This window comes from Rhineura floridana, chromosome 18 (assembly GCF_030035675.1).
Source record: "Rhineura floridana isolate rRhiFlo1 chromosome 18, rRhiFlo1.hap2, whole genome shotgun sequence".
In the NCBI taxonomy this organism is placed as follows: Eukaryota; Metazoa; Chordata; class Lepidosauria; order Squamata; family Rhineuridae; genus Rhineura; species Rhineura floridana.
This window is the reverse complement of record NC_084497.1, coordinates 1,378,794-1,403,990: the sequence shown is the minus strand read 5'-3', so window position 1 is coordinate 1,403,990 and position 25,197 is coordinate 1,378,794. Positions and strand designations below refer to the sequence as shown.

At 43.9% G+C, this 25,197-nt stretch overlaps 1 protein-coding gene across 1 annotated transcript; it reads left to right on the top strand.

Annotated features, from left to right (window-relative positions):
* The first annotated feature begins 4,757 nt into the window (after positions 1–4,757).
* On the top strand, positions 4,758–24,190 carry ATCAY (ATCAY kinesin light chain interacting caytaxin). Its single transcript, XM_061600975.1, has 12 exons — positions 4,758–4,834; positions 10,846–10,904; positions 11,853–12,077; positions 12,384–12,569; positions 13,526–13,628; positions 14,922–15,053; positions 17,973–18,059; positions 18,605–18,703; positions 20,482–20,517; positions 20,654–20,689; positions 21,768–21,800; positions 23,819–24,190. Exons 1-12 carry the CDS (start codon positions 4,758–4,760, stop codon positions 23,826–23,828), a joined length of 1,083 nt encoding a protein of 360 aa, XP_061456959.1. The 3' UTR covers positions 23,829–24,190.
* Positions 24,191–25,197: the final 1,007 nt, after the last annotated feature.

Genomic DNA, 25,197 nt, shown 5'->3' with positions numbered 1-25,197 from the left:
GCTGGGTCTGAGAGCAGCCACTGGGCCGGAGAGGCCTTGGTTAGCAGCCGGGTGGAACAATCCTCCTTGGTGACCGTTGCCGTGCAACACGGAGTCGGTTCCTCGGCAACCGTTGCCAAGGTAAACTGATCCTGGAGTCTACCAGCTGACCCAGCTGGGTGCTGCCTCTCTTTTCCTCATCTCCAGGCAAACATAACACAGGCTGCCTAGAGTTTGCCAACAGAAGGGGGGGGAACCAAAGCACTGAAAGGCCCTTTTTAATTTCAAGAAAAAAAGACTGCGTTTCTATGTGTGAGAGACAGACACGGAGAGGCACCAAATGGCCAAGCCGCATGCAGAAAGCTCATGTTGCGTCAAACCATTGCTCCATGTAGTTATGGTTTGTTTACTGGTCATGGCTCCCGAAAAGGAGCCCTAAAAGGAGATGGCAGAGATTGAACCCAGGACCGTCTGCATGCAGAGCAGCCACTCTGCCACTGAGCAATGGCCCTTTCCCTAAAAAAAATAAGCAAGACTCCAGTCCTCATGGCTCGGAGTAAAGGGCTGATTTAAATAGGAAGCGGCTTTCTCCTGAGTTGGGCTGCTCATCCACCGCACCCAGGACTGAAAGTAGCTTTCTGGGGTGAGTGGGGGGAGGTCAGACAGAAGGATTTTCCCAGCTCCACCTGCAAATGTCAGGGATTGACCCTGGGACATTCTGCATGACAAATTCTTTTGATAGATGATCCTAGGGACTGAACTTGAGGACTTTGCGCATGCAGAGCAGAAGCTTTTCCACTGAGCGGTGGCCCTTTCCCTAAAAATAAGGTAAGATTCCAGTCCTCACGGTGCTGAATAAAGGACTGGTTTAAATGGGATCGTGCGAAGCTGCCTTAGACAAGAGTCAGACCCTTGGTCCATCTAGCAAAATGTTGGCAAAACTGAGTCGCAGAAGCTCTCCAGGGCTTCTGATGCATGAATTTAAGATGTGAAACTGAGATAAACCCAAACTGGTATATTTGCCCATCCTTAGAATGGGGACAGTTTAAAAATGAAATGGTCTGGTCACTGTCAGAATCAGAAAGGCTAGATGGGATTGACCTTTTACCTAAGCCAGCATGTCTTTTTTCATGGATAAGAAATCCATCAGTGGCTGTAATGGTAACCGAACCTCCATATACTGTGGCAGTCTGCCTTCGAGTACCAGATTTATAGAGATGCACAGGAGGAGACAGGCATGAAAGTGTGGCAGCCTGCCCCATCACCCACCTCTAAACGTGGAGGCTCCCATTGTGTTACATCCACTGATAGTCATCCACAAACATTTCTTTGAAATCAGAATGTTTAGTAAGGATGTAAGGATCTGTCAATTTCATTTCCCTCAATTTCTCAACTTTCTAATCTTAAATTATGTTCTCCAGATTTCTACAGCAATTAGCATTTTTTAAAAAAAAGTAATCCTCATGAAATTCTTTAGCTTTGTAGAGTAATTTCCTACTAAGTACATTTTTATCAGATTATCTGATTTTTTAAACCACCCTTCATCAATGAAGATCTCAGAGTAGTGTACACATCTGTCCAGTCAAAACAGCAAAATGCACAATAAAACATTAAGATAGAAACTAAAATCAAGTTAAAAGTCCTACTATTAAACAATCCAAGCCATTAAACAAAACTGCAACAGGCATCCTAACAGAAACACACACATTCCCTGACAGCTGCATTTTTGCAAACACTGGTTGGTTGGAGACGTGCATCGCAAAATTCAGATAAGTGGGAATTTTGAAGGAGGGCTGCGTTTCAGTTCCCGTGTTGTTTCAGAAAGAGCAGATTCGATAGATTCAGCTTTAAATGCAAATTGAATCAAATTTCTCCTAGTCTTTAGCAATATTAAAATGCCCACGATCTGACTCATGCTTCATTATGGACCAATGTTTGGGGGTAATTTACAGTATCTTTATCATATCACAAAGGCATAGACAGTTCCTGTTTGTACCTGTGATTAGTACCTTGAACTGTGCGACGCAACCCTTAAGAATGTGAAAATCTCTTCATTCGCAGCAAAGACAATGTGTAACTGATGGAATTAATTAATGAGCTGCCTCCCGGTATTATTCTTCTTGTTTCCTTTTATCATTTTTCTACAATTGTATATGTAGTTTCTATATTGTAAAAGTTCCAATAAAAATATTTTCCAGATAAAAAAAATGCCCACCCATCTAGCTTTTTTTGTTTTCTTTTTATTTTATTGAAGTATAAAGCACCTAACAAAACAAATATAATTCAGGTATATATATAAAAATGTGTATTTTCACGGTCACATGACAGAGCCTCTCCTTCAGCATTAACAGTTGAAATGAGCTCAATAGAGGAGATCATTATTTTAGAAATCACAATGACAAGGTCCAAATTTCATGCACCAGTTACAGGCAAAGCACTCTGCAGATCATTTGCAGCAGCACAAGTGACCAAAGTTGCACCAAATGGCATAGAAATGTTTCAGCTCTTCAGATCCTTTCAAGACTTCTAAATTGTGTGTTATTTTCCCAGCTCTTGACAGATTCCACAGCATTATTATACCATTAAAGACATCTGTAAATCGCACCAAGTCTTCCATCCAGCTTTTCTGATTTTTTAAATCTGATTTTGCTGTGATTTTTTTTAAAAAAATCCCCTGAAGCGCCTTAACGCCTCTGCCTCACTGCAGAGATCTGTAATGAGGAAAGGGTGTGCTAATGAGGCCACCTTTGTTTTTAGAAAATGATGCCACTCTTTTTTTAAAAAAAGGTGCCATCCTTCCTCCAGACATTTCCTGGCCCGGATGCTGAACATCTCTCTAATTAAAACGAATGGGGCTGAACACCTCCCCACATCCCGCCCACACATCACGTTGCTCCCCCGACTTGCCTCCCTCTGCAGCTCCTCAACACAAAAGCCAAGCAATTAGTCTGACTCAAAGTGGGTGTAAGCTTTCAGGCAGCTTGCAGCCGGAGAGGGCTAAGAAAGCAGAATTAAGAATCCCTTCCTGGCCAACATCACCAGGAACCAAAAGGATGGGCGACTAGGTGAAGGCACATCGCCAGACATCCATTTATCTGGGAAGGTAGCAGGGGTAGTGAGAAAAGCAAGCCTGATGAAGGCCAGGTTTTTTCGGGCACAGCACAGACAGCCTGTCATCTGAAGCTCTCTGCCTTCCCTGATTAAGATACTTGGCACAAGGATGATAAAATGGATTCGTGGATGAAAGCAGGATGCGCTGCTGGCATTTCGCCGGAATGATCTGAGCACCAGGATCCAAGAGGCAGACCCATGCGGTAAGCAGATAATTTATTTAGGTGCATATTTATTTCGAATTTCTCGAGATGTGCTCTGAAGCTATCTAGGGATAATGGCGTGAGGGTGTCTGTAGCTTGGGTTTTTTTCCTCCCACACATGCACACACAATGATGGTGATGGATAGCTGTGGGTGGGCAGGATGCCATTGCGTGAGCTGTAGCAGGGAAGAATTGCAGATTTGCAGGCGGGCATCTTTGTAGGGTTGTCAGATGCGACCTCACCCCAAGTTGTTTTGGGGTGGCACCTGCTTTATTGACCTAAGTGAGATGCCATGCTATCGGCTCCAATTGGGAACCATTACCAATGAACTCGGCTTTCGTCCAGGGAGACAGGCAGGGTGGTGCAAGGGCTCCGAGGAATCAAGTTCCAATGATGCCCAAACACAGTGTAAGGCCATGTCGTCGTCGCAATCCTGAGCATTTAAGATGGCCCATTTCAAGGGTTCAGTGCATACAGGGCAGCCTTCTGCCCACTTAGGCCACTGGCCCATCTAGTGTGTCTGCAGTGGCTTGCAGTGGCTCCCTGAGATTTCAGGCAAATGGCTCAGTCGCTGGCATCTCTGGGTGAAGCAAGCCATCAACCCTGGAGGTACAGCCATTTCTTCAGAAGCAGGGAAGGAAAGGATCTCTGTTCCCTCATTTTCCCAATCTTAAATTCAGCCCTCCACATTACTGCAGCAATTTACCATTAAAAAAAAACTCATGAAAATTCTCCAGTGCAAATTTCACCTAATAAAACAAAATCTGGATGCAGCCTTCACTGGTATCCATGTTTTTGCAAGCAATTACTCCTAATATCCGTTTTTGTATCTTATTGTCATTAATATATTCTTTTTATATATATATTTCCTCCCATAGATGCATTTTTGTAAACATTGATTGGTCACAGAAATGCATAGCAAAATTTGGATAAATGCAGATTTTAAAGGAGCACTGTGTTTATATATTTCTTTATCAAATTTATAACCCGCCCTTCCAGAAAGAGCCCAGGGTGGCAAACAGAAGCTCTTAAAGCACTCTAAAACATCTTAAAAAGCAAAAGACTTTAAAACATATTAGAACAAAACATCTTTAAAAACATATTAAAGCAAAACATCTTAAAAAATCATTTTAAAAAACAATCTTTAAAGACATCTTAAAAAGCAATTCCAATCCAGACGCAGACTGGGATAAGGTCTCTAGTTAAAGGGCTTGTTGAAAGAAGCAGGTTTATATGTGATAAACTGCTTGAATATATATATTTTTATGAATTGCAATATATAAATATTTTTGCAAATAACCCTGAATGAAGCTTGTGGACCACTGGTGGTCCATGGACCACAGTTTGGGAACATCTGCTTTATTCTGTGGGGCTCCCTGCCTAAAATGCTTGCATCTTCTCTTACAGACCGAGCTCAGGAGCAAGTTAACATTTCTGTGCTTCCTAATCGTACACGGAGCACGATGGGGACCACTGAAGCCACGCTGCGAATGGAGAACGTGGACGTGAAAGAAGAGTGGCAGGATGAGGATTTCCCCAGGTTGGTTTTTGCACCAGGGGAGGTGTTATTTTTCATTTCTTTCAGACATTTTAAGCTGCACAAGGCAGCCCTCCCAAAGTGTCCTCCAGCAAAATGCAAAAGATGCAATTTCCCCGTGGGCCTAACCAGGGACAGCAATGGGAATCGTAATAAAATTGCAAATGGAAATTGCAAACGGCTACACTAAAATGCCTAGCCTAGCATACTGTACCTAGCACAGTATCCTTCTGGAGTATCTCCAGGAGGTGGGGGTTGGGGGCACAGCAATTCAGTGGTTCCCCTCATACCTCCAGGCCCACTTCCAAAAAGCAATTATGAGAGGCTATTGTTCGGCACCATGGGAATTATCCTGTGGTCTTCCACAGGGTTCCATCTTGTCCCCCCATGCTATTTAACATCTACATGAAGCCAATGGGAGCTGTCATCAGGAGATTTGGAGTGAGGTACCATCAATATGCGGATGACACCCAACCCTACCTCTCTATTCTGTCTGAATCAGGAGAGGCAGTTGAGGTGTTGAACTGGTGCTTGGAGGCGGTGATGGTTCTTAGAGTTGTTAAAAGACTCCCTGTTCCCCTCGCAGAGCAACGATTCCCATGCAGGCACTGACCAGACAGCAAAGTGGTGGTCCCATGTGCCTTCAGACCAGAGCTTGGAAAAGTTACTTTTTTGAACTACAGCTCCCATCAGCCCAATCCAGTGGCCATGCTGGCTGGGGCTGATGGGAATTGCAGTTCAAAAAAGGAACTTTTCCAAGCTCTGCTTCAGACCATAGCCTGGGACCACGTTCCATGGGAAGAGGACTTGACTGTTGAACTACTCTGGGAAGGGATCTCCTAACCATCCCCAGCATCCTCAACAAACTACCATTCCCAGGACTCTTTTGTGGAAAGCCACGGCTGTTGAATGTGGTAGGACAGTGCTTTAAACGTACACTGCCGATGGGGCCTGAGACATTTTGCATGCGACGCTTGTCCTCTTCCACAGAGCAACAGACCCTCCTTTGCCAGGGACCAAAGAAAGAGTTTCTTAGACCCCTCTGCAGCTGAACATTTCACAGACAGAGAGCCAAGCTAATGATCCAGTGGAAAGGAAGACAGGCGATAGCATTCCTTGAATGGTTCTATCTGCTGCGGCATCTTGCGTGCCAACAGCTGGCACTAGACAGGGAGCCTACTGTCTCGGGAAGACAGACTCCCTGTGGTCCTCCATCGGTCCTCAGCAGGAGGTTTGCTGCAGCAGAGAAGTGACTTCTTCATTCTCCTAGGCAAAGTTTGATACAGCCCAGGGACAGTCCATAACAGCACTATGTGTTCCTCCAGTGCAATCCATTTTATGACATTTTATGAAATCCTTATACCTGCACTGAGCAGGGGATTGGACTTGATGGCCTTATAGGCCCCTTCCAACTCTACTATTCTATGATTCTATGATTCTGCCTGAGGTATGGGTCTCTCTGAGTGCCTGCCTTGGGGGTCTGTGAGCTGCAATGTGTGTGCACGCAGTCTAGGAAGCATAGCTCTGTGAGGAGTACAGTTCCCAGGATTCTTGGGGGAAGCCAGGCATTTTTAATGTTCTTTAAGTGTATGGTGTGGTCTGGTGCTTTTGGGACTCCTCCCTACCCTGGTTCACCCCTTGGGACCCAATCCACTTGGACATCCAATGTCCTCCTCAAAATGTGGTGCCCAGAACTGGGCATGGTACTCCAGATTCAGGCTGACCATAGCAGGATTCAGTTTTGGGGAAGGTCAGTGTTTGCGTAAAGATCAGGACAGGAGAGCTGGGCGTGTGGCCTTCGGTTCTAGGGAAGGAATTCGATTCCATTTGCGTATAAAGCTAAATCTGTCAAATTCGCACTTTCCTAAACAATATGAGAACCAAAAACACAGTCGTCCTTCAAACTTGGCACTTATCCCACTGTTGCAGTTCCCAGTCACACAATCTTTACAAAAATATTTGGGGGGAAATGTACATAAAAATGAATATATTAGTGAAAGTAACATACAAAAATGCATTGTGTGAAGAGAAACTGCTTGCAAAAAATGGCTGCATGAGTGAGGACAAAAATGTGTGTATTCGGAGAAATTCACACTGAAATGCTGGAGATTTTCATGAGGGATTTTTTTAAAAATTGCAAATTGCTGCAGAAAAGTGTAGAGCTGAATTTAAGACTGGAAAAATAAGAGACTGAGAGGCCCGAAATGGACAGATCCTTCCATCCCTACTTGGTGCTAAATCCTGGTTTGCTGCCAGGTAATGTGTGGGGGAAAGGCTGCTGGTTGTGGGTCAGAAACCCCGCCCCCCAGCTGAAGACCAGTTCCCTGGGGAAGCAGCACTTACAAAATTGGATTGCCTCTTCCCACTGCCTGATCCCCAGACAAAGACTGAATCTGCCTACTTAACAGGGGTGTAATCATCCAGGGTGTTGGGGGCAGGGTCTTAGACCCTTTCCTTTTTGGGGAGCAGGGTCCCTATGTCTCCAGCATCCTGCAAGCCAATCAGTATGAAAGGAAGAATCTTCTAACTTGCTTCCTTGTCCTGTTCTGCTGACTCAGGCAATCAAAGTGAAAGGAGGTAAGTCAGGCCCCGAGAAGACTCTTCTCAGTGGCTACCATTCTTCTCTTTCTTCTCTTTCATGCTTGTTGGCTCCAAGGAATGTCTGTTGTCATGAGATAAAGCATTAACAAGGATCCCATTCTCAGCTCAGCAGCAAAAGGGGGGAGGGGCATGGCTGTGACTAACATGAAGGGACCCTGCGCTTCTGAATTTGCCACTACCCTACTGCTTCTTTAAAATATGCAAATAAACTGTGCGGATAGCCACTTCTGATGATCAGATTGGCAGGATGTATTTGGGACAGCAAAATGATGGAACAGGACAGTGTCCCTTTGAAGACTGAAATCAAGCAAAGCAGAGAAACGCTTGCGTGTTACGTCCCACGTGGGCTATACCCTGAGTGTCCTCATATGCTTAGCAGATTGTAATCCATCAGGCCGCACAAGCATAGAGATGGCAACCATCTGGGTGACGCAAGCTAAGCTGTTTGCCCAAGGAGGCAATGGCATTAATCCATGTCCCAAAGCAGAGTGGGCTGGGGAGGTGATATTTCCATCTGCAGAGATGCAAAAGAAATGCGCAGAGTCGTATGGTCTGGCTCTAGAGCAGAGGAGATTGAGCTGAGTAGAAACAGAGAAGGAAATATTCCTCCCCTCCTCATGCAAGGCTAAGTCTCTGTCTACGGCTCACCTGGTCCGCTTGGGAGATTTCAGCCCCATTATGATGCTCTTAGTGATGCTTCACAGGCTGGGATGCAGAGAGCATGCTCAGTCAGCTGTTGCCAGCGAGATGAGAGGCAAGTGCTGTCTACAGCAAAACAAAAGCATCATATGATCAGCGCAGTCCAAAATGGTGACTCCTGATCAGCTAGATTGACTAAAGAAAGTCCAAGAGAAAGGAGGGGAGGTGAACTGGCAGGAAGGTAGCGCAAACCGAAATAAGCAGCGACACCAACGATTTTGAGACTGGGAATTAGGAGAATACAGTCAAGAGCTGCCAGAAGGTAAGGGGAAGGAAGGACCCTTTCTTCTGATTTCTTATATATATATATATATTAATGCCTTCGCCACCTCTAATCTCCCCTTATTGTGCAGGATGACTGTGCTGATCCAAGCTTGCAGATGTTTTTCTTGATCATTTGACTCGCCTGGGGGTTTTTTGATGCTGAAAATTTAGAGGTCAGAGCAGCCAGGATCCAGAAAGAAGCGCTGTGTGTGTGTGTTCATAAATTGTCACTTCTATGTTGCAGCTATGGATGGGAGGGAAATTTGATTCAGTTTGCATTCAAAGGCGAACCTGTCTAATTCATGCTGGCTGGTCTTTAAAATCTTTGAATGAAGCGAGAGCCAGTGTGATGTAGTGGTTAAGGTGTTGGACTACGACTTGGGAGACCAGGGTTTGAATCCCCACACAGCCATGAAGATCACTGGGTGACCTTGGGTCAGTTACTGCCTCTGAGCCTCAGAGGAAGGCAATGGTGAACCACCTCTGAATACCACTTACCATGAAAACCCTATTCATAGGGTTGCCATAAATCGGGATCGACTTGAAGGCAGTCCATTTCCTTTCCTTGAATGAAGCAAGCATATTCGTCACACACCAGCCACCAGTTTTAGGAGAAGAATTATCTCCAATTCCAAGTAATTGTGTTGCTTGTTTTGCTTCTGAGAGCTCCACCATCAAAGCCTGACCAAAGAAGGGTAGGCTGCATACCTCTCTGTGTGTCAAAAACTCTGTGCACAGAGGTGGGGGTGATATCTCCATCCTCCTGATAGGTAGAAAATTGGAATTATTTCAGCTTCATCTTGAAATAGATCCAGTGAGCTATCTCGGTTTAACCAAGTTGACTAAATTGAGTAATATTGCTGCTTCTTGGTATGTTATTGTTACTTTTATTGCTAGGGCATTTTATGTTTACCGTGTCTGATTATTGATTAATCATTCTCAATATATATATTGGAAGCCACCTTTAGAGGAGTCCACCCAAAAAACTCAGGCTATAAATGCTTTAAATATTAAATAAAGTTGCATCTGAGGCAGGGACAGGGAAAAATAAGTGGCCCTCCAAATTTTTCTGGACTCCATCTGGCCCCCACCAGAATGGCCAATGAGTAAGGGTGATGGGACTTGGAGTCCAACAACATCTGGAGGGCACAGATGTTCCCCCCAACCCTGAACCTTTAATCTGCTTTTTAACTGTGCAGACCTAAAGTTCTGCTTTGCACCTGAGTCCCTCTCAAAAAAATGGCAAAAGACTGGAAGGCACCCTAAAAGTTTTGTGGCTCCTTAATGCACTGATTAGCATATAATCAGTTGCTGGCAACTGCTATTATGCTCAGGTCCTGCTTATAAGCTTCCCAGAAGAGGCATCTGGTTGGCCACTGTGAGCACAGGATGCTGGACTAGGCCGGCCATTGGAATGATCCAGTAGGAGGAGCTCATGGAGCAAGACAGGTTTGGTGTTTCAGCACCGTGGATAGTGCCTAGTGAGCAAGTTGCTCCAATACCGAACTAGATGGGCCATTGGCCTGATCCAGTTGCCAGGTTCTTCCTATTTTCTTATATGAAAGACAGCCTCATTCTCTACAGACCCTCTCAGGTTCTGAGATCAGCAGAGGGGGTCCTTTTGGTAGTTTTGCCACCCTCAGAAGCTCAGGGGGGGTGGCCCAGGAGAGGGCATTTTCTGTGTCAGCCCCTAAATTGTGGAAATCCCTCTCCACTGAGATATGTCGGCAACCTCACTGTACAGCTTTAGAAGAATGCTGAAGATGCACCTCTTTACTTTGACACCTCTGAGTCATACTTTTTAGGACCCATTTGTTAATATTCTGGTTGTCTTCGTTTTTAACACTGTATTTAAAGTGGTTGTAACCCACCCTGAGACCTCTGGGTGAAGGGAGGGCAATTGATGATGATGATGATATCCTTTCATGGACTGCATGCGTCTGATGAAGTAGACTTCAGACCATCAATGCTCATGCCATAATCAATTTATTAGGCTTTAAGGCACCACAAGACTCTTGGTTGTTCTATTGAGGGGGGACCCTAATTTAATCCTTTGTAATGCCAGTTGGGAGAACTCAAATAGGACTTGGGATTTGCATGACCTGGTCTGCCCCATCATTCATTCATATATACTGTATATACATACATACGTACATAGTGGTGTTTCAAAAGTAGAAGACCTGGAAATATTTTTTCTTAAACCAGGGGTGCCTTCCAGATGGTGTTGGGCTCCAACTCTCATCAGAACCCACAGCATGTCCAATGGATGATGATGATGATGATGATTAAACATCGGGGTCCATTATCATCTGGAAGGCAAAATATACACATAAGTTATATATATACATACACAATTGTCCGTTAATTGAAGGAAAGACTGGTTTGGAAATAATTTTTATATATCTGTGTTTCTCTCTCCTTCCCTTTCCTCCCCAACATCCAATTTACAGGCCTCTCCCTGAAGAGGCAGGGATGGTGTCCTTGGGGAGCCCGACTGAAAACACGTTGTGTGAGTATAGTGCTGAAAAAATATATCATCAGCAAAACATGCTATTTCACATGCTCCCTGCTCCCTTCCCACCGATGCAGCGAAGTGCAAAGGCAGCCTCTCCAGTGAGAGGGTGTGGGGGTGTGATGGGATCCATGACCCTCAGACATTGCTGGACTACAACTCCCATCATCCCAGACAGGATGGGGAAGAATTTCGATTCCTTTTGCATGCAAAGGTGAACCTATCAAATGTGCAAATTCTGAAACGATATGAGAACACAGCCGGTCTTCAAAATTTGCACCTCTTCGAATGTTGCAATGCAGTTCTCCAGCCAAGCGATGTTTACAAAGATGCCCATATTAGGGGAAAGTGTGCATAAAAATGAATATATGAGTGATGTTTACATTTGTAAAGATGGGAAGGCCTGGGGAAAAATGCAAATTCTTTTGGAGGGGGGATACACGTGTCTTTACATTTTTCCTGAAAAAGAAAAAAACAGAAACTTGTTTTTTTCCTCATTTTTCCAGGGTTTTCCCCCTGAGGCCTTCACATCTCTATGCCACTGCTCCCTTTGGTCTCTTGCCCACCCCTCCACCTAACTCTTTTTGTCCAAATGACCCCTCCTCTTGTTGCTGTTGTTATATGCCTTCAAGTCGATTTCGACTTATGGCGACCCTATGAATCAGCAACCTCCAAGAGCATCTGTCGTGAACCACCCTGTTCAGATCTTGGAAGGTCAGGTCAGTGGCTTCCTTTATGGAGTCAATCCATCTCTTGTTTGGCCTTCCTCTTTTTCTACTCCCTTCTGTTTTTCCCAGCATTATTGTCTTTCCTAGTGAATCATGTCTTCTCATTATGTGTGAGCTGGCCAAAAGCCCGGACTTATAGATGATAATATGAACCTTTCCTTCTGCAAGCTACTTTGGGACTACTTCGATCCTCTTTTCCCCTGTTATAAACCCACAGCTCCTCCAAACACATTAAATTTTAGTGACGGGGCTCATCACAAGCGAAAGACACTCGTCGCTCCAGAAATTAACATCTCCTTGGACCAGAGTGAAGGATCCCTCTTATCTGATGATTTCCTGGACACGCCGGACGACCTGGACATCAATGTGGATGACATTGAAACCCCAGATGAGACAGATTCCCTTGAGTTCCTGGGGAATGGAAATGAGCTGGAATGGGAAGGTAAGAAACTCCATCACCACCCATCCACACTTTCTCTGCTGCAGATGCGGCAGCAGAGCAGCTAAAAAAAACCCCACCTAGTTTGTTTGTTTATTATTTGATTTATATCCCACACTTCCTCCCAGCAGAAGTCCAGGGCAGCAAACAAAAGCACTAAAGACACTTTAAAACATCATAAAAACAGGCTTTAAAACACATTGAAACAAAACATCTTTAAAAACAGTTTTTTAAAAAGCTTCCAAGACATCTTTTAAAAAAAAGTTTAAAAACTTATTATGTGAGACTGTCTTATGATCCCCCTCTCAGATGATACCCCTGTGGCTACAGCCAAAAACATGCCTGGCGACAGTGCAGACTTGTTCGGGGACGGAGCCACGGGAGACGGCAGTGCCACAAATGGCCGCCTATGGAGGACTGTCATCATTGGGGAACAGGAGCACCGCATTGACCTGCAAATGATCAAGCCGTACATGAAAGTGGTAACGCACGGAGGTGAGGGGCCTGAGGGGTGCTTGCGAGCTCCATAATGTCCTCACCAACAATGTCCCTAATATCCCCAGGTGTGTGAAATGCGGGGATGGAAGAGAAAATGGATGCAGTTCATATTGAAAGGCGAACTTAACTCATTTGCACTTTCCAAAACAATGCAGGAAGCGAAAGACAGCCATCCTCCAAAACTGGCGCATCTTCTAATTTTGCAATGTCGTTCTTGCGGCTGAGCAATATGTACTAGTGCAAAGCTTATAAATGCATGCCTTAGTGGAGATAAACAAGCAAAACGCATTATGTTAAGGAAAGGTGCTTTTGCAGAAGTGGGTATATTGGGCAAAATTGCAGGCAGAAATGGGTAGCTTAGGAGAAATCTGTACTAAACTGCTGACGAATATTCATGGGGACTTTTTATCAAAAAAAATGAAAGAAAGAAATTGCAAGCTGATGTGGAAATGTGCAGAACTGGACTTCCGATGGGAATGGAGAAACCAGAATTGAGATATTTGCTAGTGATCTGTTATAAGAACATAAGAGCCTGCTGGATCAGGCCAAACACCCCTGTAGTCCATCATCCTGTTCTCACAGTAGCCAACCAGATGCCCCCAATGGGAAGCCCACAAGCAGGATCTGAGCTCAAAAGCAACTTGCCCCTCCTGCGGTTTCCAGCAACTGGCATTCAGAAGCATCCTGCCTCCATCAGTGAAGGGAGAACATAGCCATTGTGGCTAGTAGCCATTGATAGCCTTCTCCATCTCCCTGAATTTGTCTCATCCTCTTTTAAAGCCACCCAAACTGGTGGCCCTCACTGCCTTCTTCGGGAGCGAATCCCACCGTTTAACTCTGTCAGTGGGTTGGGCTTGTATCTCAAATGTGCAATTCAACAGTCAGTTCAACTCACCAGCCCGTCGGCTGGCCAGCTCACCCCGCCCACCGGTTCACTTCTGTTTCTCTCTCAGGTTATTACGGAGAGGGGCTCAATGCCATCATCGTCTTTGCCGCCTGCTACCTCCCAGATAGCGGCCTGTCGGATTACCATTACATCATGGAAAATCTCTTCCTGTGAGTGACTCTTCTTGTCTTCTGCAAAGGACAGACGAGGAAAACTTGCTTTAAGGTCCACGTGGATTGCTTTCCCTTGCACTTCTGGGCTCCCCTCACAGAGCTACAATCCCCAGAATGGTTTAACAATCAATCCCTCTTCCCAGGGAACCCCAGGAGTTGTTGCTTTGTGAGGGGGAATGAGGGGGCCTCCTGACAACTCTCAGCACCCTTCGCAAACTACAGCTCCCTGTTAGACTTTTTATTCATATATATATGTGTGTGTGTGTATATATTGAAGCAGAGTGCAGAAATGACTAGTCTGTTGAAGGCTGGTAGTTGAGAGAATAAAGAAACCTCATGTTTATTTCTACACAGAGGTAAGGTCATAGCTGAGGACAAAGAACAGGAAGAAGAGGGGAGTGTCCTGCCCAAAGTCGAGGGATTCAGATTCAGCTGTGACTTTTTCCTCTTTTTATTAAAGTAATAGATACATCCAATGCAGTTTGCCTCATCAACCAGCTGCTCTTTCTAGAAGCTCAGCTCTGCTCCAGCACTAAGCATGACTTTGCGACTCTAAGACATTGACTCAGCAACTGGGTTCCCTCCCTGTGTCCCCTTAAGTAGGCTTGGATCACACACACAAACAAAGACTCCACCTCCGAGCATGGGGCGAAGGTGGTTTGAACTCAGCTTCCCCTTCCGACTGAATTTGCTAACTGTCAGTTCAGGCGTGGGAAGCTGGGCAGCGCTCAGCTGGGAAATGTCTGACATGCAAGACTGAGTCTCTGATGTGGGCGGTGGGGCGTGTCCAATTGGAGAGCGTCTGACTGGCCAGGTAGTGCTTCTACAGCGGGGTCAGGAGTTGAAGGGGCTGCACTATCAAAGATGGGGGTTGGGGCACCCTGTGAGTCCACCCCACTGCCTACCTCCTCTCCAGGTTCTCAGTCCAAGTCTTCATCATCTGTTTCACCCACGTCTATCCACCCCCTCCCTGCATGGCTCACAACAGGGAGGAGCAAAGCCTGCAAAACAACAAACACTTTTAGAGGAGGAATCAGCTGAGGGAGGAATAGATTGCCTTTCTGTCTATTGTCCACCACATACACACACTAGTTCAGGTCACTTGTCATATGCGATGGTGCTTTACTCCCTTCCAAGATTCTTTGAGAAGCCATGACTGTTCAAAGTGGTATGATACTGCTTTAAATGTATACTGCAGGTGGGGCCTCTCTCTCTCTCTGTGTATATCTGTAATATAGGCACTCATAGAAATTTCCCTCACCTCAATTTTTGCTTCTGATTTTCTAACAGGTATGTGATAAGCAGTTTGGAGCTGCTGGTAGCAGAGGATTATATGATTGTATACATGAATGGAGCCACCCCACGCCGAAGAATGCCTGGGATTGGCTGGTTGAAAAAGTGCTACCAAATGATAGACAGAAGGTGAGAAGGGAGAGAGAAAGATATTTAATTCACTTGGCATTTAAACCCAAATCTATCAAATTGTTTGAACCAATCTTGGCTTACCATTGTGATTTGTTGGAAGCAGAAGAAACTGTGATGGTTCGTTTGAACCGAACCCTCAGCCAAGGGTTATAGTATGTTCCCTCCCAATGCTATAGTTTGAGCCATGGCTTACTATGACATGCAGACATAGCCACAGCGTAGAGTTCCTTTTGATGGGTTACTTCTAAGCTGACCTTGTTTTTCTGTATTTTCTTTTAAGATACATTTAAAGTTGTTTTTAAAAGATGCTTTTAAGATGTTTTGTTTTAATGTTTTAAAAGATGTTTTATTTTAGTATGTTTTAAAGTCTTCTTTTTTTAAGATGTTTATTTATTTATTTATTTAATTCAATTTTTATACCGCCCATAGCAAAGCTCTCTGGTCGGTGTACATCAAGTAAAAACACTTTACATTCAATTTAAAACCACCTGGTCATCAAATCAACAATTTAAACATACAGCAAAAACTAAGATTAACATAATTAAACCCATTAAATACAAGTCAAAAAGTAATTAGAAAAAGATGAACATATAACTATCTTTACAACATTAAATACAAAATACTAAAATATTAAAATACTAAGAATACTAAAAATACTAAAACGCCTGGGTAAAGAGGAAGGTTTTCACCTGGCGCCGAAAGGATAGTAATGTAGGTGCCAGGCGTACCTCGTCAGGAAGGGTGTTCCATAGTTCGGGGGCCGCTACCGAGAAGGCCCTCTTTCATGTAGTCGCCTTCCGGGCGTCTTTCTGAGTAGGCACCCGGAGGAGGGCCTTCGATGTTGAGCGCAGTGTATGGGTAGGTTCATATCAGGAGAGACGTTCCATCAGGTACTGCGGGCCCGTGCCGTGTAAGGCTTTATAGGTTAAAACCAGCACCTTGAATCGAGCCTGGAAACATATAGGCAGCCAGTGCAAGCGGTCCAGAATCGGTGTCACATGTTCCGACTGCTTGGTCCCAGTTATTAATCTGGCCGCTGCATTCTGCACAAGCTGCAGTTTCTGAACCGTCTTCAAGGGCAGCCCCACGTATAGTGCATTGCAGTAGTCCAATCTTGAGGTTACCAGAGCATGAACAACTGAAGCAAGATGTTCCCTGTCCAGATACGGGCGTAGCTGGGCTACCAACCTAAGTTGGTAAAAAGCACTCTGTGCCACCGAGGCCACCTGCGCCTCAAGTGACAAGGACGGGTCCAAAAGGACTCCCAAGCTGCGCACCTGCTCCTTCAGGGGGAGTGTAACCTCATCCAGAACAGGTCGAACATCCATCTGATCAGGGGATCCATTTACTAACAGCATCTCAGTCTCGTCTGGATTGAGCTTCAATTTGTTCACTCTCATCCAGTCCATTATCGTGGCCAAGCATCGGTTTAGCACCTTGACGGCCTCACCTGAAGAAGATGAAAAAGAGAAGTAGAGCTGCGTATCATCAGCATACTGATGAGAACGCACTCCAAAACTCCTGATGAAAGCATCCAGTGGCTTCATATAGATGTTAAAGAGCATGGGGGACAGAACTGATCCCTGCGGAACTCCGTATTGGAGCGCCCAGCGTATCGAGTAGTGCTCCCCAAGCACTACTTTCTGGAGACGACCTGCCAGATAGGAGCGGAACCACTGCCAAGTAGTACCTCCAACTCCCAAATCCGCAAGCCTCCCCAGAAGGATGCCATGGTCGATGGTATCAAAAGCCGCTGAGAGATCAAGGAGAATCAACAGGGTTACACTCCCCCTGTCTTTCTCCCGACAAAGGTCATCATACAGGGCGACCAAGGCCGTCTCCGTGCCAAAACCGGGCCTGAAACCCGATTGAAATGGATCCAGATAATCGGTCTCATCCAAGAGTGCCTGGAGCTGGGATGCAACCACCCTTTCCAGAACCTTGCCCAGGAATGGCACATTTGCTACCGGCCTATAGTTATTCAAATTATCTGGGTCCAGGGAAGATTTCTTCAAAAGTGGTCTCACCGCCGCCGCCTTAAGGCAGTTCGGGACCACTCCCTCACATAGTGAGGCATTAATCACTTCCCTGGCCCAGCTGGCAGTGCCATCCCTGCTAGCTTTTATTAGCCAAGAGGGGCAAGGATCTAACACAGAAGTGGTTGCACGCACCTGTCCAAGCACCTTGTCAACGTCCTCAAGCTGCACCAATTGAAACTCATCCAATTTAAAGTGCTTTTAGTGTTTTTGTTTGCCATCTTGGCAGGATAGAAATTTAATTTTTAAAAAATAATGTCTTAATGGTTTTTATTAGACGGTTTTTATTTGTTGTACAACACCTTGATTTTTTTAACTGAGATAGCGGTATCAAAATGCAATTTGAGAAATCAAAATGCAATTAAAAATCCTACAGCACCTAGCACAGTGCATGACAATGGTTACAACAGGCAGAAAAACCATTAAGTGGTCCACCAACGCTTTTTGTTTGTTTTTAAGATTACTCTTTCTAAACAGTGAAATGGAAAACTTTCAGACTCTGGCCAGGGGGAAAAAAAGAAATGAGAAATTAAAATTAGCATTGGGTATCTGTGAGCCAGTGTGGTGTAGTGGCTGAGGTGTTGGACTACGACCTGGGAGACCAGGATTCGAATCCCCACACAGCCACGAAGCTCACTGGGTGACCTTGGGCCAGTCACTGCCTCTCAGCCTCAGAGGAAGGCAATGGGAAACCCCCTCTGAACACCGCTTACCGTGAAAACCCTATTCATGGGGTTGCCATAAGTCGGAATCGACTTGAAGGCAGTCCATTTCCATTTCATCTGAGTGAAGGTTTGGAGCTGGTACAGGATTCATGTTTAAAGAAGTGTTGCTACTCTCATCTGCTCTTACGCTGCCTTGCCGTTTGACTTCTACGCAGGTTACGGAAAAACCTGAAAGCGCTGATCATAGTTCACCCATCGTGGTTCATTCGGACGGTGCTGGCTATATCCAGGCCATTCATCAGGTAAAGAACCAAGAGTGCAAAAAACAGCTGCCTGAAAGCTGTTTAAATGTCTGTGGTATGTCTACTTTTGTTTTTAACAATGTTGTAAGTCACTTGGAGACCTTTGGGTAACTAGAGACTAGTAAACTAAATAATAATAATAATAATAACAACAACAACAACAACATTATTATTATTATATGCGTATTATTATATGTATTGTTGTATTTTGCTACTGTTTGATTATTTTTGTTTACCTTTGTTGGTTTGATTCTATTGTATTGTATTATTGTATTTATATATTCTTGATTGCTTTATTTTATGTACACCGCCCAGAGAGCCCTTGGGCTTAGGGCGGTATATACATTAAATAAAATAAATAAATAAAATAAACAACAATAATAATAATAATACAGCCTTCCCAGACCTGGTGCCCTCCATATGTTTTGGATTACAACTCCCTTCAGTGAGTTGAGGTCATAGGAACTGCTTTATGCTTTAGCAAAATAAAGTGTGCGCCTGTGTGACAGACCTTGTAGATAACATGTGACATTCCTCTCTCCTAGTGTGAAGTTTATAAATAAAATCCAGTACGTGCACACCTTGGAGGAACTAGCACGTATCATCCCCATGGAGCATGTCCAGATTCCAGACTGCATCCTACAGTATGTATCAGACCGCACCAGGAAATTGTGACGTCTTCCTGAGTTCACACGCTACAGATAGCCAAAAGATTGGAAATGATTTTTCCCCCTTGGAAAAATGAGAGGGAGAGGGGGCAGTTGACTTCCCTATTTTCATTGCATCAGCTCCACGTTGGTGCAGCAAAGAGCCACTCCAGATGGGTGTTTTATGGCAGGTGTATTCTGCAACATGTTCTTGATGCAATAATAGGGCATTCGTGGTGGATTTACTCTCCTTTATTAGCTATTCCGCAATGTTTCCCCAAGGCTACCGCACTTTTGCTACCCAGAGGGGCTGTAGCACAACAAAAGCAGGACAAAAATCAACCAGAACATTTGTGGCGTGAAAAAGCTGTGGGATTTCAGCAGGAAGTCACATGAGATGTACCGACTGGACAAGAAGCAGAGTGAACATCCCAAAATATTTTTGAGATGCAGTGAGAAAAGGGTGGTCCTGTCTGGCCACCCCAATAGCTTCGTGAGCACAAATAGTCACAAGTGCACAATAAAAAGGATGTCTGGAGGGGCTCAGATTGGGCCTCCCCACTAGGGAATGGGCCAGCTTTGGATCTGGCAGCTCCATCTCTGCCCCTGCTCCACCCCACCTTCATTATCACCCTGTTTCAGGGCTTTATGGCGGCTATTGCCACTGGGAAGACTCTCGCAGTAGAGTGCGCTCCACTGTACTGTCTGCAAATGAAGGAGGGGCCTCTGTGGTAAAGGACACCCCCAACCCCCTGCCAGTGGAGGCCTCCTAACCCCCAGCAGCATGGGACAGGGATGTTGGAAAACTCCAACAAAAACGGGAAAAGAAGCATAAATTGCTGCAGTTCGCATGTTCGTCTGTGGTCAGGAACAGAAATCAGTCAAGCAAATACAATTGGACAGCGATGGCTCCATGTCAGTAGAGTAGTGGAATCCACTTTGGGTTTTACTCCAAAGTTTCGAGGAGCTGACAACTGGCAGCTCCTTGAAAGTTCAGACTAAAACCCAAGTGGATTCCACTGCCCCATTGACATGGAGCCACCAACCACCACTGCTGTTTTTTAAGCCCGCAAACGATATGTAATTAATTACAGGTTTTTTAAATATTGTTTTGATGTTTCCTTTACACTGAAATGAATGTAAATTATATAAATGGCTGCATAAGTTACACAACCTATGTTAAGTAGCAAGTAGTGAGACAAATAACATAGTATTTGACAGAAACTGAACTGCAGCTGAATGGAAACAGAGCTGATTGTGACAAAGACAGGTCAGAATGGAAATTGTAGTCATCTTAAATCCCTAGATGAGGATTAGGATTGCTTTCTTTATTGACGCCATGATCATTTGGAATTGTTCCTGTTATGAGGGTTATTTTGATATGGGTGTAAATCAGTGGTTCCCAAACTTTTATTTCTCCATGAACCACTTGAAAATTGCTGCTGGTCTTGGTTGGACCACTTAATGGTTTTTCTGCCTGTTGTAACCATTGTCATGTTCTGTGCTAGGTGCTGCGTGATTTTTAATTGCATTTTGATTGCTTCTTTTATCTTGTATTTTGTTGCATTACCACGTGTGTTCCATAGAGTTCAAACTGTAATACTTTAAAATACAAGAACTTATAAGAAATATGAATATTTAAAGTAGACGTACTTGAATGAAGCTCGCAGGCCACTGGTGGTCCACGAACCACAGTTTGAGAACCTCTGCTGTAAATCATTGTTCTTCACAGATTGCAGCTTTAGATGCTTAAGAAATGTCTTGCTTTCTCTCAGGTTCGAGGAAGAGCGGAACAGAGCAAGAAAAGAAAGGTAGACTTTACTTTGTTGGGTATACTGGGAAGGAGACATGAAGGGTCATTATCATACAGTTGTGAGGGTGTGTCATTATTTTACATTGCCCCTCCAGGTAAAATGGGATATTTAAAAATGCCATTTATCCTTACAGGGCAGAAGAGAAACAGGACGCAGGTGAGAGACAGAGGTAAGTCTCCAGCCATTTTATTCTGTCGGGGCTAGGGATGGGGGAGAAATTTCAGTTCAGCTCACATTTAAAGGCAAATCTACCTAATTCACTCTATTCGAAACAATCTGGGAAGAGAAACACAGCCATCCTTCACAATCTGCATTTCTCTGAATTTTGCAGTGCAGTTCACCAGCCATGTAATGTATATAATGTATATATATATTGGGGTAAAGTCTGCATATATTTATGAAAATAACATTCAAAAATGCATTCTATTAGGGGAAATTGCTTTGCAAAATTGTGTATATTAGGCAAAATTGCATACAAAAATGTGTATATTAGGAGAAATTCACACTAAAATGCTGATAAATTTTCATGGCAGCCTCTGCACTTTGCAACTCCCTGCCTGTTGATATTAGGCAGGCACCATTATTGCATTCTTTAGATTGCCTCCTGAAAACATTTTTGTTTGGCTGGGCCTGTGCAGACACATGATTTGGTTACATGTTTTATTGCTTTTAGAAGTTTTTAACCATTTTTAAACGTTTTAAATATTTTTCTTTTATTTTACAGATGTGCTTCCTGCTCTGGACTCCTTTGGGAGGAAGGGCTGGATATAAATTTAAATTTCACCATAGCAGGCAGCGAGACAAATAACACAGAGTTGTATCCAATCAAATTCTACTCAAAGCAGACCCAATGAAATTAATGGGCCTTAGTTAATGTCCTCTCATTTCAGTGGGTCTGCTTTCAGTAGGGCAACCTGTAGTTTTGTTAGAACCAAAACAGCAGCAGCACAGAGACAGCGTTGCATGCAACAAAAACAGGGCAAATAAGAAACTGATACTGTCTTACATCCCTAGTTGAAGGAACTTGTGCAATTTTTTAAAAAACAAACCTCTGTGCATACCGACCAGAAAGATATTGAAGGTATTCCTTGTTTCGGATCACCCTTAACGGTCTCCTAGAACAGAACTCCCTAGGGCTGCTAATATACTTGCAGGATTCTGCCTCTTCAGATGGGGAATTGTGAAGTTTAGCAAGCACGTATCATTTATAAAATAACTTTTACTACTTTGTCTGTCTTCCAAAACAGGCCTGCATTGCCGGCAGATGATCAAGAAACAAGGTGTGGATTTATTTTACTTTTCAGAAGCACATCCAGAATGTAGTTTCCTGCCATAGAAAGGAGGTACCTGTGTCTCTTCAGGTGCTGCTGGACTAAAACTCCCATGATCTCTACTCGTGGGCAAGGCAGGCTGATGGGAGTCCAGCAACCTTTGGAGGTCCACTTTACTCATCCCTGTTCTTTAGAATAACAAACTGTTGTATTGAATGTAGAACATTTAGTGGTGTTCCAGTTCTGCTGGCAAAATGTTTTGCGCCAGCCGAATGTTGTCATGCAGGAAAATGCATAAGCAGGTTGCTGGTAATTTTGTTCCAGAATAGATTGTGCAATCTGTTGCCCAATGAGTTTCCATTAGTAAAACTGTCGAGTTAGATTCCTCTGTTGCGCAGCATTAAATCTCACCTGTCCGCTAGCATAAGAGTCCTTGCACTAGTGAACAGAGAACCTAGGATGGAGATGGGGAAAGAATTCGATTCAGTTTGCATTTAAATGTGAACTTGCCTAAATTCGCACTTTCTGAAACAATTTCAGAACTGAAACACAGCTATCCTTCAAAAGTTACACTTCTGTGAATTTTTGCAATGCAGTTTTCCAGCACATGCTTTGGTAGTAATGCATGTATTTGTGAAAATAATCCATTATATTACAGGAAATGGCTTTATGAAATTGTGTATATGAGACAGGATTGCATACAAATGTGTGTCTATTAGGAGAAATTTGCGCAAAAATGCGGGTAAATTTCCATGAGGATTTTTTTTTAAAAAACACACACAAAAAAAAACTGATGTGGCATTAAGGAGAACTGAAGGGCAGTATTCCTACTCAGAGTAGACCCGTTGAAATTAATAAATGTAAGTTAGTCAAGTCTATTAACTTCAGTAGGTCTACTCTGAATACAATTAGCATCGAATACCATCCTAAGATTGGGAAACTTATATTGACAGACTCAGCCATCCCTAGATAGAGCCCAGAATGTCCAAACATGATAAAACATTAAAAGAAAAAGTCAAATATGACTCAAGGGTTGGAGCATCTTCTGTATGAAGAACTGCCAAAGCATTTACAGCTTTAATGTGTGGCCCCCTGTTTGTGGAATACCCTCCCGAGTGAGGTCTGCCTGGCGCCTTCATTGACATCTTTTCAGCACCAGGTAAAGACGCATATTTTGTCCCAGACGTTGGACAGGCTAAGGTGATGTTGTTTGTATTAGTCTGCTGCCAAAGCTGTCTGTGGCTGTATGGGGGTAGTGGTTGTTTTATTATTTTATGGTATATTTATTTTGATTTTTAACAGTGCTGCAAGTCACTTGGAGACTTTTGGGCAACAGGCAACTAATCTAATAAATAATGACAATAACAAATAATAATAAATGTTACATCCAAGTTAACTTATTTAAAAAAACCGAGAAGTGAAACTTGACACTGACTGGATTCACTAAAAAAGTGGACTGTGTTTGTTGCACATTGGAATGATACGTTTCAAACATTTGGCTTTTTTTCTTTATTATGATTTGTTGTATTTGCCAAGTAGCTTATGAATTGATGGGTGAAATATATATAGATATAAAACTTTGGGCCCCTTCAGACATCGTTTTTATTGTGCATCCATGATGATTTGTGCTCCCAATGCTGTCGGGATGGTCACACACAATCCTGCTTCCAATACTGTTTGTGCCTGGGGCACAAACTGCTTCATTTTCAATCAGTGCATATCCTGCAACTTCTTTCTAAAATCCTGTAACTTTTTATACCACAAATGTTCTGGCTTATTTTTGTCCCGCTTTGGTTGCACTAGAGCCCCTTTGGGACAGCAATCATGTGAGGGAAGCATTGCAAAACAACCAGTGAAGCAGAATAAATCCACCACAAATGCACTATTATTGTGTCAAGAACTTGTTGCACAACACACCCACAATAAAACACATCTGTCTGGAGGGGCCTTTGGTAATTGCAATTACAGCCATCAAGTATTTACTGTGCCTGCCTTCTCCACCCCCCCTCTCTGTTACCACCATCTAGCATGTCGTGAATCCATGCAAGGACATATCGATCTAAAGAACAACCCAGAATGATGTATTACCCATTGTAAAATGACCTTCCCGGTGTAAAGACCACACAATCACCTCATCCTCAGTCCCATCCAGCCAAGAGGCCAGCCTCTCCATCTTTCAAGACGCAAAGTGGCCTAAAAGATTTTCCGTCACACACAACAGATCCAGTGAACAAACAGCACTTTGAGGCAATGACTCTGAGTAGCAACTCCACTGTGGAGAGATATTCTGTGGCGCAAATTTCAATGATGTTGGGATATCGTGGCATGGAGCCCGAAAGGGAGAACTCAAGTTTTGACATTGCAAGCCTCTTCCCTTTGATTGCTGCAGGCCAGCATAGTGACCCCAGGTTGGAAAAACACACATCCATTCTTAATTTCTTATCAGATACATTTTAAAGGAAGCTGTTGCCCTGAGCATTCACTGAGTCAGGAAAAAACTGCAAAAAACAAGCCTCCCTCCACTTTTGAATGAAGTTTGTGTGTGCCTGTTCCAACAGATATGGAGCATTTGCCTGCTTTTTGCCTCATCAATTTTGCAAATAATGCATTCCTGGCAATGTATTTCACCGGTTGAGTTCATGTGAAGCCTAGTCTGTGCTCCTGAATGGTTTTCTTTCTGGATCTAGGGCACCAGATGTTGTAACAAAGCCTTTTCATCCACTGGTCAGTGCACAGATGCAAACATACTCAGGCAGTGATGGGGGGAAGGATCTGGACATCCTTAAAGGATTTCAGAACACTGGACAATCACTACCCTCCTGACCTACGCCTCCAAACAGGTGGAGACACAGCCCACATCTCCTCCAGCGAGGAAAAAAAGTGTCCTTGATGCAAACTCCAGATGGAAAGCATACACATTTACAACAGCAGAATGAACATATTACATTACTTTTAATTTTTTTAAAGTATTATTTGTATCCAACTCTTCAGACCTAATGAATTTAGGGGAACATACATAGGAGTGACCCCTAATGCTAAAAAAAAAAAAATAGACCTGCAACATAGGTGCGGTTGAAAGACAGGTACTTTGGGAAAAGGGGTGTAGCTCAGTTCTTGAGCATCTGTTTTGCATGGAGAAGGCCCCAGGTTCAATCTCCGGTGGCTCCAGGTAGAGCTGGGAGAGACTCCCCGTCTACCTGGAGAGCCGCTGCCAGTCAGTGTAGATAATACTGAGCTAGGTGAACCAAGAATGTAACTTGGTATAAGGTAGCTTGCTATGTTCCTATGGAGCAGCTCAATTTCATCTAAATTGGTCACAGTTGAGTGTGGGATTTGAACCCAGGTTTCTGGGATCATAATCACTCAGTCCACATCCCCCACTGATTTTGCAGGCGTGAAGGCAATT

What these genes read in the sequence shown, in the direction of transcription:
- ATCAY (XM_061600975.1), top strand. Translation starts at nt 4,758, where the DNA reads ATGGGGACCACTGAAGCCACGCTGCGAATGGAGAACGTGGACGTGAAA. An exon ending in GAAAGTGGTAACGCACGGAG is followed by an intron (nt 12,570 to 13,525) that starts GTGAGGGGCCTG and finishes TTTCTCTCTCAG; the next exon opens with GTTATTACGGAGAGGGGCTC. An exon ending in ATATCCAGGCCATTCATCAG is followed by an intron (nt 18,060 to 18,604) that starts GTAAAGAACCAA and finishes CCTCTCTCCTAG; the next exon opens with TGTGAAGTTTATAAATAAAA.